This window comes from Musca vetustissima, unplaced genomic scaffold, assembly GCF_032173495.1.
Source record: "Musca vetustissima isolate MV318-11 ecotype Yass unplaced genomic scaffold, APGP_CSIRO_Mvet_v1 utg69071, whole genome shotgun sequence".
NCBI lineage: Eukaryota > Metazoa > Arthropoda > Insecta > Diptera > Muscidae > Musca > Musca vetustissima.
Genome location: NW_026886856.1, coordinates 68,616 through 81,785, shown reverse-complemented (window position 1 = coordinate 81,785; position 13,170 = coordinate 68,616). Strand labels below are relative to the sequence as shown.

General features: G+C 38.5%; 3 protein-coding genes across 3 annotated transcripts in view; 1 reads left to right on the top strand and 2 right to left on the bottom strand.

Annotated features, from left to right (window-relative positions):
- Positions 1-13: 13 nt before the first annotated feature.
- Positions 14-3,425, bottom strand: LOC133334341 (nuclear factor related to kappa-B-binding protein-like; the record flags this gene model as incomplete). Its single annotated transcript, XM_061542630.1, has 2 exons — positions 2,283-3,425; positions 14-2,217 (listed from the first exon to the last, which is right to left on the bottom strand). Coding segments are annotated over exons 1-2 (3,347 nt in total), but the record flags the coding sequence as incomplete, so codon positions are not given.
- Positions 3,426-6,996: 3,571 nt separating this feature from the next.
- On the top strand, positions 6,997-10,415 carry LOC133334342 (DNA-directed RNA polymerase II subunit GRINL1A). The gene is made up of 4 exons (XM_061542632.1): positions 6,997-7,142; positions 7,204-7,580; positions 7,698-8,143; positions 10,170-10,415. Exons 1-4 carry the CDS (start codon positions 6,997-6,999, stop codon positions 10,413-10,415), a joined length of 1,215 nt encoding a protein of 404 aa, XP_061398616.1.
- Positions 10,416-10,731: 316 nt separating this feature from the next.
- Positions 10,732-13,170, bottom strand: part of LOC133334343 (protein unc-79 homolog) — a 54,307-nt gene continuing 51,868 nt past the window's right edge. The window contains exons 26-29 of the mRNA XM_061542633.1: positions 11,811-11,989; positions 11,251-11,749; positions 10,986-11,105; positions 10,732-10,914 (exon numbers count right to left, since the gene is read on the bottom strand). Coding sequence (XP_061398617.1) covers positions 10,741-10,914; positions 10,986-11,105; positions 11,251-11,749; positions 11,811-11,989 — 972 coding nt within the window. The 3' untranslated portion in view covers positions 10,732-10,740. The remainder of the gene's footprint in view (positions 10,915-10,985; positions 11,106-11,250; positions 11,750-11,810; positions 11,990-13,170) is intronic.

The window sequence follows — 13,170 nt, the reverse complement described above, 5'->3', positions numbered from 1 at the left end:
TACAGGGGGACACTTGCTGAGCTGAATTTGTTGCTGTTGTTGTAAATGTTTTTGTTGTGCTGTTAACGAAGCTGTTGGCTGCCTTGGAGGATTGCTGCTATGGTTGCTAACAATAATGGGATTGGCCGGTACCAAGGCGGGCAATGTTAATAACGTTCCACCACCTCCACTGCCTCCACCATTTATTTCCGCTGTTTCTTGTTCGGGACTATTTAATTTGGTGCCTTGTGCCGTCGCCACCACTGGCCTTGGTTTACGTTGTTGCAATTTCTTGACCTTACCCATACTCTGATTCTGCTGATGTATCCTCTCAAATTCCTCTTCCGTGCGATTACGATGTAAATAAATCCATATTTTCCTTTTAGGATCGTATCGTACACAGGGATCATGTTCGGTATGCATCCGATCCAAAGCACCGCTGACAATGGTTTGTAACACATTCTCCGCTGCATCGGGGTTTATGTATTGTGAACATTTTAAGAGTTCGGAAATATCGGCTCGTGTACCCTCTCCATTAGGTAGTCGAGCTGTGGCATCTCGCACCAGGGTAAGTATGGTAACAAAATTTGGTCTATCGCCCACCATCATACTGTGGCCTCGGGCCTTTGCCAAGGCCAACATTGGGGTGTAAATCCCTTTGACGGGACCCACGACACTCTCATAGCCATGCATATAATAAGTGTAGGCTTTGTGTGGTTGCTCAAAACGTTCCCTTTCCTGCCGTTGAAATTCAAGAATTTCTTCCGCAGTTGCTGGCCGCACTGTCCATGTTGTGGGAAATCTTGGTGGCGGCGGTGGTGGTATCATTGCTGCAGCTTCTGCTGTTGTCTCATCACTTTCCACAACCGATTTGGGCAACACTTCCAATTTGCCTTCGATGGACTTTTGTTTTTCCTGCGGATGTTTCCGCTTCTCCATCCAAACATTACATAGTTCGGTGAGACGATTATCGGAATCACGCCCCGCCCCTATCCATTGATAGATATTCAGCTGTATTTTATGTTCTATATAGGGTACATATTCCTCGGGTAAGTCGGGAAAATCACCAACCAAAAAGTTGATGGCAGAACTTAGCAAATTCGACCAATTTTCGGCATGGGCATACCATTCGTTAAGGGCAGTTATGGGATTTCTTAACCATATATCGATTTTTGATTTTAGATCATCATAACGCATACGATGATTTGGTGTGGAACAGAAAAAGTCACGTATCAATGAGAAATATGAGGCATGGGTCTCCTGGATTAATTCACTGGAACATAACACATTTGTCATTTGTTGTTGTGACCCTGGTGATGGGGATGATAGGGATTTTTGTTGATTGTTTAGAGATTTGATTGTGGGTTTAATCGAAATTGGTTCCAATTTTGGTAATGGTTGTTGCTGTTGTTGTTGTCGATTGCCATTTTTATGTGAATGAGAACTTTGTAACATCGATGAAGTACCATTTCCGTGGCCACCCAAAACAATATCATCGCCGATAACAAAGTTGCTAAGGTTATCATCTCCAGCGGAGGTACCAGCAAATGTTTCGACCTCTTCCTGTTGCAATTCCACCTCATTATCTAACATATTAAAGGCATCATGATCACTGGTGGCCAATATTGATGTATCATCCATGCACAGATTTAAATTATCACTGTGTCCCGACATAAATGAGGACATATTCAGTGAATCATTGGTGGTATTATGTAAATGATGATTGTTGCTGGTCTTTGTGAATGCGGAGGGTGATTCCAGTTGTTGTTGCTGCTGTTGTTGTTGGTGATAATGTTGTATGGTTGTTGCTGTTTTAGTTGGTGATACTGTTGGCATATTGCCGCCCGAATTCTGAAATATTTCCACATTTTTCTTTGTAATAGTCTGTTGAATGGGTACAAGGGCAGGTGGTTCACTAAGTTTTGTTGCAATTTGTGATGATGATAATGTTGGGGGTGTTGATGTAGGTGGTTGTGGTTGTGTTTGGTTCATGTTGGCTGCATTATTTGGTGTTGCGGGCAATGAGGAGGGCAGTGGCTTGCTATTTATTTCCAATGAGCTCTCCGTTTTCTCAGTAGCACCCAATTGATTTGAGTTAGATGGAATGGTATTGGCGGCTGATTTTGGTTTACGTCCTGGTTTCCCTGCTCCCAGTACACGTTTGAAATTGCCACCAATCTGGGCACGGGCACAAACATCTCTTAGCCGTATATCGGAGGTTTCCAATTCGGGTAATGTCTACAAATAAAAAAAATTGAAATTAATTAAAGAATTTAAATACTTCTAAAAATTAGCAGCCTTACCGGTTCCGTTAGCTTTCTTCGCTTGTGTTCCCTTAAATATTCTTTAAAATTACGATTTGTTAGCCTCGATTGACGGGATCGCTGTTGCAAACGGAACGCATCCTCATCATCTAGCTCGGAACGTTTTCGAAATACCGTACTGTATACACATCGCTCTGCCAATGCAATATTCGCCTTAGGCGGTTCGGCATTTTCTTCCAGCGACCGCTGTTGTTGTATCAAATCTTTACGCCATTCCTCATTAAGATTATTATCCATATCGTTCTCTTCATCGGCACTAAGTACAAAATCGTCTTGGAGTTGCAATTCTGTGGCGATTTGTGAGATTTCATTGTAGAAACGTTTGCGGGCTCTAATCGCCGACAGCTTATTATCATGATATAAATGTCCGGGTTTCGGTTGACGCATACTCGACACCGAGGTAGAGGGCAGGGGAGCTTTGGTCACAGATTCTGGCAAAGATTTATATGCATGCTCCAGCAAACGTTGCCGGGAGACAAATAATTGTTTGGCCATATACGATAGACGTTCGCAGTTTTGAAATTTACTTTCCCGCCTTTGGGATTTTTTTATATTTTCTCGTAGCTTTTTTATATCCGGACGATAGTTGCCAGCCTCTAAATGTTTTTGTAAATTAGCCATAGGCGATTGGCCAAATGCGGTCAGTTCTCCACTAAATAACATGGAAATGGATCGGGCCTGTTCAACAGCTGCCATTTGGGGTGGTAGAACTTTATGGAAATTGGGCAGGAATTGTTGAAGATGATTTTGCATATGTGGTGGCAGGGACTGCCAAGTTTCCACGGAGAAAAATTCTTGGAAAATGGCAGGATTTTCACAAAGACCTCGCGGCAAACTCAATACCTCATTTGTAATTTTTGCCAATTCTAACGAATCATCGGATTCATTTTCTTCATCTGAGTCATCATCGGAGGATGTTGATGAGACACTGGAATCTCCGGCTGAACTACTGCTGCTGGATTCCATTTCAAAATTGTTGCCATAGACGAGATTGTGTTGCTGTTGCATTTGTTGTTGATGTTGTTGCATTAGCATTTGATGCCGCTGCCTTCGTTCATTGTCATCCTGGCCACCAGCAACACCTCCTCCGGCAAAGGATTCACTATATTCCGAATCGGACATATGGAATGCCTGGTATATATTGTTCACCTCACGAAGAAAACACTGTTGGGTTGGCTCTGCAGCAAGTGTGACCTGCAAACATTAGAGAAAATCAATTGGCCCACATTAGTGCGTTTTTGGATATGATTATTTACTTTTCGTCGTCGCAGTCGTTTTCTTTTTCTATTATCAAAATTTCTTCTCTATACCAAACAGCGCATAACATTCGGACAGTCAGTCACCAGCCAGAGTCGTCGAAGCAGGCACAACAGCAGCACCACAAACAATTTGTTTAACTTAAATTATAAATTTGAACAGACAGACACACACACGAACAACAAAACGGCACCACACACTTTTTCTATAAAATTTTTCTCTTCTATTTTCTTTTCAGTTGCATCATCGTTAAATTCATTTTTTTCGTCTTTGCTTCTTGCCTGTCTGCTTTTTCATTCATTGATTTAATAGAGAAGTTTCGTGTGCCCACTTTGTTGCAGCAGCAGCCGCCGTAATATTTTTCTTTTGGAGACCGAGTTCAAGATAGCGCCCGTTTTTCAGATGGGAAATCAACAAACCTTGGGTTTTCGTTATGTCCCCCAGTTAAAAGAATATGCCACCGATAATCTGTATAGCGAATAATCTTAATTTTTAGGCGATTAAATGCGCAATTACATGATTTTCCTTCTTCTTTTCTTTCGGAATTGTCTTGTGGCTTGTACTTCTCTTGCCCTACTCGTGTTTTTTTCACTCGATAATTTTGTGAACATTTTTTAAAATATAAAGTATTCTGTGAGAATACAACCCTGTATTTGGGAATTTTCTCTTTGATTTGACAGCCCGGGGAGATATACAAATGCTAAATGCTGTGAAATTGTGTAGTGATGTTGCCAGAGAAATGGCAAAAGTTAAGGGTATTCAGTGGGTAAAATACTGTAGGCGATAAAGAAAAAACAAAGACAACGGAAATCACATGGGACTGATGACAGAATGGAAATAATGGAAAATATTAATATTTTAAGGTTCTAGACAATTATGTCCTTAGCACTATATATTAAAAATATTTTCTGTAATAAATCCACAATTTTATAAAATAAATATTAATTAAAAAAAATAATTTTCTACTGTCCTTGAAAAAAAAATTATCAAAAGATCAAATTTTCAATAGACGTTCATAAAATATTCGTTTAACACTTTCTGTTTTTTTAAGGCATTCTTTTAGCAGTTGAAAGTTTTTTTTAATCCAGACTTTGAAAACCATTGGAAAAACATTCTCTTTAAATCTGCGAGGAACCCTTTAAAAATTCTCGCTTCTTTCCAGTATTAAATTTCCATAAAAAATCGCAAATCTCTTGGTTGTTGAAAAATATCCTTTAGAAATACTTTTTTTGCCAACTCCACCAAACAAAAGTATATAGGATCGGATGTCAATCTGCTATTACCAGTGAAATATCACTATGTCGTTGCTGCAGAGAGTTGGTCTGTTCCCGTACTTCAAGAATCTACAACTTTTTGCTACGATAATAAAATTTCCTTTATGATTTGGAAAAAATAGTAAAAATTGCCATTAACGTTTGGGAAAAATAATTTCCGGCCAAATGGTAAAGTTTCACTGGAACATTCTCAGGCAAAGCCGAACCAAGAATTTCTGAACCATAAAAATATATATATCAAATGGCATTGGACCTGTACACTGGTGCCATGTCAAAACATGAATATTATTGGTATATTCCCGTTCTGAAAGAATCTACTAGATGTTTCTATTTTCTTCGATATCATTGCAAAGAGTAGGTTTTCTCTTATGTCCCAGAAATTTAAATCACAGCCCTTTGTTCATAAAAAGCTTCAATTATATTTAAAATATCTGAAAACGGTTGGGACCTATGAATTCAGTCTATGCCAAAACATGCACCTTATAGAACAATTTCTTAAAATAAAGAATTTTTATCCTACAAGAAACTGTGATCCGACACTAAATCAACTTTGGTGGGAAAAATGCGGCTAAAACATTTAAAATACATAAAAATATTAACCAATATCGAACATTTCTGCATGTAACCCTCCAAAAACAGGGAATTTGAAAATACAGCAGCATCCATGACGCAATAATAAGGTGATGTATCAAAACAAAAACCTTTTGTTTTGTCTCAACCATCTGTCAAATTTTCAGAGTTATATCTTTCAACCAACAGACGGACATTGCAAAATCGACGGACAAATAGGTTCAGCGACGAATATTTCAAGGAGTGTATAAAAACTCATACCTTTGTAGTAATTAAAAAATATTAGTTTGAAATGTTTCTCAAAGACATTTTTAAAAGATTTTTTTTTAAAACATAACGCATAAAAAGTCCTGGTTTTTATAACAAACCCACGGTTTAATCAATAGATAGACCTTAAAAAAAAATAATCTTAACAGTCTTACCTAAAATTCCACTAGCTCGTTCGATGTTTTTCACCACAAAAGTAGAACACATATATTTATATGAATGTTACCGAAATACGTCGAACGTACAAAATTTAAAGTTAAACAATTTCAACTTTGACAGAACGTATTTTTAATTTTTTTCTTTTGTTGAAAATAAAAACAAAACATTCAGGAAATTTGAAATTTCGAATGGAAACTAAAAATATGTGGATTCATTTAATAAATTTTCAATTTTGTTTTGCGGTTTGTATTATTTGCTTGAAGATAGGGATACGACGTATTTGGGTAACAACATTTTGCCATAGTGGGGAAGTTGAATATTTTTGTACGCCCCATCGGATTTTAAACCCCTTTAAATTAAACCCCTTTATTGAGTTTGTTATGTCGCTAGAACACATACCAATGTTAAGTTGGGCTATCAACTCACTTTGAATGTTTTGTTTTCATTGTAGTAGGGATTTATAGTTCCTTTGCTCCAACAAAGTGACAGCATTTGAAAAACGAACGAATGAAAAATATGGAAATAAAGGAACGAGCTCAGAAAAAATAACGAAATAAGAATAAAGAACGATACCAAAAAGGAACGAGATCAGAAAAAGGAAATATATTAATTAAAGTGTTGGAACTAGTTCCGATCGTTCCTTTCTCGGAATAGTTCCAATGAACTAGTTCGTTCCGGAGCTACCCAACTCTATTTGTTTGTTGCACTCATTCGCGAACAATTTCGTTTGTTTAGGAAATAATTATTACTTATTTTACTATTTAATTAAATCCTTTTAGTTATATCCAGTACGATGTAAACGAGAACGCAAAATTTTCTTATTTTATAGTCCACAGAACAATTTGTTATCATGTTATAGTGAATAACAAAACGAAGTGTTATTCAATGAACTAGTTCGTTCCGGAACTACAAACAGCTGATCAACTGTGTTCAAATTGTGATCAGCTGTTGGTTGGTCCTCCTCTCGTTTGTTTTGATTCTCATTCGCCACGGTTGGTCCTCGGCTCGTTTGCTTTCACCTCAGGTTTACAGGGTTGTAATTAGCAAACTCTGAATGTGAGCTACCCAAAACAATTCGCTTCGTTTGCTTGGGAAATAATTTATTTTAATTAACAATAATAAAAATACAACAATAATTAGCTAAAAAATAGTAAATAATAAGAGCAATGGCCACAATTCCCCGACCCACACTAAATCGCATTCCTGGAATGCCGATAGCCAAGAAAGAAGTACACGTTAAAGATCTAACAAAGCTGACACAGTTGGAACTGTTGGATATTAAAGAGCGGGAGGCCAAACTATTGGCCAACAAGTAAGTTCATTGAACATAAAACCACAAAATATTCTAAAATGAAATGATTTCCTCTTTATAGGGCAAAATTACAGAAACTACCAGACAAGGGAAAGCGCATACAGGATTTCTATGACAAAGTTGTGGCCGAATTGAATCGTAGATCGAATGTTGATGAAGCGGCCAAGATGTTCTCTGGTTTGAATATTGCTTCAAAAGGTCAGAAAGCGCTCAATGATATGGAATGGCGGGGGAGAATTAATACAAACGAGGACGGCGGTGATCCATTGGATGATGTTTTGGATAGTGATGATGAGTTGGAAATGGATCCATTGCGTATTATTGCACAGAAACAAATGCACGAACGTAAAGTGAAAATAGAAAAGCCGGAACCAAAACTTATTACCGAAGAAGATTTAAAAGAAATCGAGTCATTTAAGAGCAACTCGCCAGATTCGGGCATTAATGCAGATAACAATATGGGCGAATCACAATCGTCTGGGACAACAGAGGCTACAGAAAAGGATGCTGATAAAATTAAAACAACGGACGATAATAAATCTACTTCCAATGAAGAGATTACAACCAAACCTACCTCGGAAAGTAATGAAAATGATACCGAAGACACTGAAGGTATCGATGCTGAAATTGTCTCCATTGATATTCGTGCCAAATTGGAATCATTAAAGCCTAAATTAGAAAGTCTTAATAACAGTTTAAATTCTTCGTTAAATAATTCCCGACCCTCTAGTTCATTATCACAAGTAGAATTAGATCCCCATGTCCATTATTTGGTGGAGAAGACTGAGCTGCATGTATCACCACAGAAAAAAGAAAAATTCCTGCCATTCCGTACAACAAAATCAAATGTTCATGATCCCACAAAAGAACGTGAACGTAAAAAGGGTAAACATTGGGAAATCACTGCAGCCACACCGCCACCCATACAACACAATGCTGCCCAGCTGCTGAGTTTAATGGATTCTGTGGAAATTCAGGCGGATTATTTGCAAAGACTGAAGGTGAGTTGGTGTGTTAGTTATAGTAGAAAAAATGTTTGCTTAGGACTATACAAATAGTTGAAATGGAGCGACAGATTTTCTACATAACACTTTATGTTTGGACAGAGTACCGCCCTATTCGAAATGGTTCAGTTAGGCTTTTATGTGATTTCAGAGCTTAAAATACCATCTGGCGGAAAAATTCCCTTAAGATTTTGGCAAAGCCCCTTTTTTAAAGGTGTGTCCCGAGCTGAAGTTTAGGAAGTCTATTTGGGTGAGCTGAATCTCAGGGAGTCCATATGGATGAGCTGAAGCTCAATGACTCCATGTAGGCGAGCTTAGGCTCAGGGAGTCTTTATAGGTGACTTGAAGCTCAGGGAGTGTTAATAAGCGAGCTGAGGTTCTGGGAGTCTTTGTAGGCCAGATGAAGCTTAGGGAGTCAATTTAGGCGAGCTGAAGATCACCGAGTCTTTATAGTCGTGTTAGGGCTCAGGGAGTCTTTATAGACGAGTTGGGGCTCATGGAGTCTTTATAGGCAAGTTGAGGCTCAGGTAGTTTATATAGACGAGCTCAGGCTCGGGGAGTCCTTATAGGCGAGCTGAGTCTCAGGGAGTCTTTATAGGCAGCTGAGGCTCTGCAGACGAGCTGAAGCCCAGACATACCTAATAGGATAGTTGAAGCTCAAGGAGTCTATTTAGGCGAGGTCAGTTCAGGGACTCTTTAAAGTCAAGCTGTGTCTAGGGAATCAATATAGGCGAGCTGAGGTTCTGGGAGTCAATCTGAAAGAGCTGAAGATCAGAGAGTCTTTTAGGGCGAGTTGAGGCTCAGAGTGTCTTTATAGCCGAGTTGAAGTTCAAATGTAGCTCAGTCCGCGAGAGTCTTTATAGGTGAGCTGAAGCTCAAGGACTGTCTTTAGGTGAATTCAAGATCATGGAGGTTCATAAAGGTGAGCTGATGCTCTGGGTGTTTATATTGACGAGGTGAGACTCAGGTAGTCCATATGGGTGAACTGAAGATCACGTAGTTTGTGTAGGCATGCTAAATGCCGAAGAGTCTATATAGGTGATCAGGGAGTCTTTAAAGACAAGCTAAAATCTAGGAAGTCAATATAGCCGAGCTGATGCTTAGGCAATTTTTATAGACGAGCTCAAAACCACGAAGTCTGTATAGGTATGCTAAATCCCAAAGATTCTATATAGGTGAGTTAAAGCACAAGGACTCTATTTAGGAGAACCCAAGTTCATGGAACCTTTTAGACGAGCTGAAGCTCAGGGATACCTCATAGGAGAACTGAAGCTCGGGAAGTCTTTATATGTGAGCTGAAACTCAAGGAGCCTATGTAGGAGAGATGATGCACAGGAGTCTTTATAACTGAAGCTAAGTTGGTTATTATAGGCGACCAGAAGCTTAAGGCATTTTTATAGACAAGAGAATGCACGGCACGAGTGAGTGAAAATATTTAGACCGCCGGAAGATGGGCAAAGGCATCTATAGTTGGAACCATTTAATATATGAATGATCGGAAATCAGGCTACGAAGTCTCTATAAAAGCGACCTAAAGGATTATTTGAATTGAAATCAGTGATGTCAGTTCAATTGTGCAATGATAGGGAGTCCATATAAGCAAGTCGAAACTATTCCAGGAACTATATTTATAATTATTCTATGTAATTCCGATGAATCAGGTGTCAAACGGAAGATATTATATGGAAAAGGAATGACATATTCATTACAGAAGTTGTTTTCGATTGTTCAGCCGCCAAATATAACGTGTGTATGATCGGCAATGTGGTACGAAACTTCTTGCGGAATAGGTTGATGACTTGAATTGTTGTGTAAGGATGGATGATGACCACCAGTTTGAGGATTTGTTGTGGTCATAGTTGGTTGATTAGCTGTTTAGAAGCTTTTTTCATGATTTCAGAAGATAAAAGACTTCCTGTTTGAAACTTTTTAAACATCTTTATAGACGATTTTGTCAGAGGTGGGAAATACCCTTTAAAATAAATTATACAGAGCTTAATTAATTTATTTTTTACCATTCCAGGAGCTACAAGAAAAACAAGCAACAGAACGGTTGGCTGCCAAACTTAAACGTATGGAAAAGATCAAAATGAAACTACCAAATGAAGATGCCTTAAAATCGAATCCATCCTTTACAAATTATCGTTCGACGGAAAAGAGAACAACCAATCAAATTGAAGGCGATCAAACATTTAATGAAGAAGATGAAGTTACCGATCCCCTCGATGAAGAGAAATCAAGTGGTGTTAATTACACCGTCTATGATTAAGAACAAAAATAGACTAATTTTAATTTCAATTACTTCAATTCTTTTTATTTATTTCTTTTTGGACACATTAACATTCAACATGTAAATTTTTGGCTATTTGTTTGATGTTTTTTTTACTACAAAAACACACACATACACATCAATTGTTTAACATAGATTGTTGTGATTATAAAACAAAAAGAACATTTCAAAAAATCGCAAAAGAGCTGGGCTCTATTGTAACCGGTTCTTTTTCTCTTCTAATTATCCTATCATTATTAAATTATAATTGTAATTTTTTAATTTAATTTAACTTAAATTAACTTGTTTTTTTTCTTTCTTTAATTTATATTGAATAGAATTGTGTTGCGGTGGATGCTTGCAGCTCAATTTGTCCCATTTTAAATTGCAGACGTTGCAGCCACTTCAAAAGGACTTCGGCATTATTCGTTTGTTGTTCCTCATAGTCGGGAGCATAGTCACGGACATTTTGTAGGCGTACATGCAGAGTATCCGAAAGCTAAAATGAAATAAAAAGAAAAAATCGTATTGCAGCTGAAATTTATATTAAACCAAATCTGTAAAAAGTACCTGAGTATGTGATGACAATACGGGACTCCATAATGGCAACAGCTTACTCAAAATCGTTGAATTGGTTTCCTTCAATGCTTCCAGTAGACTCAAGAAATGCAAATTAACCATTTCCGAAAGCTAAAATATCAAAATTAATTAATTTTAATTTTAAAGAAATGAAATTCAGTCGAATTCTATAACTCGAACTTTCCGTAAGACGATATTTTTTCGGGATAATGGTGGTTCGAGTTATGGAAGTTCGATGGAATAACAAAGTATTTACCTTTGCATTGGAATTCTGTGAAAAATCATTGGAATCCTTATGCTTGGAATGTGACACCAATTGCAAAATACATGGTGTCACCTTAGCCCAAAATTCGAAAAGTACACCCATTGTATTACCCTCTGGATTATTCGATGTATGTGCAATTTGTTCCAAATACACAGTCCACAATTGGCACAATGTAAAGGCATGGAAAAGGGAAGACATATGCAGTACCGATGTTTTCGATTGTTCTGCAAAACCGGCAAATATAACTTGAATATGATCAGCAATGTGGCAGGAAGCTTCTTGCGGTATTGGTTGATGACTCGAATTGGGATGTGACGATGGATGATGACCACCTGTTTGCGGATTTGTTGTGGTCGTTGTAGGTTGATTAGCTGTTGGGGAAATGTGAATGGCTGCACGTCTTTGCATCAACGCCATGTGGGTTAAAGAGCCAAGTAGTAGCCAGGAGAGTAGACGCATGTGGCCCACGCATTCAGTGAATTCCTTAGGACTAGGGGAGATAATTAAATATGTCTTTATAAGATACATTATTTTATTTATTCCAGACTTACCCTTGCTGCAACGATGAGGGTGCATTGTATAGCCATGGTAGATACCTCGCTACGGCCTTGTTGTCTCGTGAATTTCCTCTCGACATTTCCAAGGCTAAATATTGAGAAACAGCTCCCTTCAAGACACCGCCCAATGTGTCTTCTCCCAAACCATTTTGGGTTTGGGAATTTTTGAAATTCTGGAAATGAGACAAGGAACAAAAATTAGAGACAAAATCATGGGAGCCTTTATCTACTCTATATTGCTCAATCGAAGTAGATGAAATCTTTATAGGCGATCAAAAGGGAGTCTTTATGGAATAGCAGAAGAGAGTCCTTATAGACGAATATGAATGGAGAATCTATAGATGAGCTAAAGGGAGCCTCTAAAGACGATTCGAAGGGAGTCTTTCTAGACGATCGGATGGGAGTCTTTAAGAAGATCGGATGGGAGTCTTTATAGACGATCGGATGGGAGTCTTTATAGACGATCGGATTGGATTCTTTATATACGATCGGAGGAAGTCTTTATAGACGGTCGGATGGCAGTTTTTATAGACGATCGGATGGGAGTCTTTATAGATGAGCTGAAGGGAGTCTTTATAGAAGAGCTGAAGGGAGTCTTTTTAGACGAGCTGAAGGGAGTCTTTATAGACGAGCTGAAGGGAGTCTTTATAGACGAGCTGAAGGGAGTCTTATAGACGAGCTGAAGGGAGTCTTTATAGACGAGCTGAAGGGAGTCTTTATAGACGAGCTGAAGGGAGTCTTTATAGACGAGCTGAAGGGAGTCTTTATAGACGAGCTGAAGGAGTCTTTATAGACGAGCTGAAGGGAGTCTTTATAGACGAGCTGAAGGGAGTCTTTATAGACGAGCTGAAGGGAGTCTTTATAGACGAGCTGAAGGGAGTCTTTATAGACGAGCTGAAGGGAGTCTTTATAGACGAGCTGAAGGGAGTCTTTATAGACGAGCTGAAGGGAGTCTTTATAGACGAGCTGAAGGGAGTCTTTATAGACGAGCTGAAGGGAGTCTTTATAGACGAGCTGAAGGGAGTCTTTATAGACGAGCTGAAGGGAGTCTTTATAGACGAGCTGAAGGGAGTCTTTATAGACGAGCTGAAGGGAGTCTTTATAGACGAGCTGAAGGGAGTCTTTATAGACGAGCTGAAGGGAGTCTTTATAGACGAGCTGAAGGGAGTCTTTATAGACGAGCTGAAGGGAGTCTTTATAGACGAGCTGAAAGGAGTCTTTATAGACGAGCTGAAGGGAGTCTTTATAGACTACTAAAGGTAGTCTTTATTGACGAGTTGAAGAGAGTCTTTATAGCAGAAAGGGGTCTTTATAGACGAGTCTGAATGGAGCCTCTATAGATGAGCTGACGTGA

What these genes read in the sequence shown, in the direction of transcription:
- LOC133334342 (XM_061542632.1), top strand. Translation starts at nt 6,997, where the DNA reads ATGGCCACAATTCCCCGACCCACACTAAATCGCATTCCTGGAATGCCG. An exon ending in GCCAAACTATTGGCCAACAA is followed by an intron (nt 7,143 to 7,203) that starts GTAAGTTCATTG and finishes TCCTCTTTATAG; the next exon opens with GGCAAAATTACAGAAACTAC. An exon ending in GAGCAACTCGCCAGATTCGG is followed by an intron (nt 7,581 to 7,697) that starts GCATTAATGCAG and finishes CTTCCAATGAAG; the next exon opens with AGATTACAACCAAACCTACC.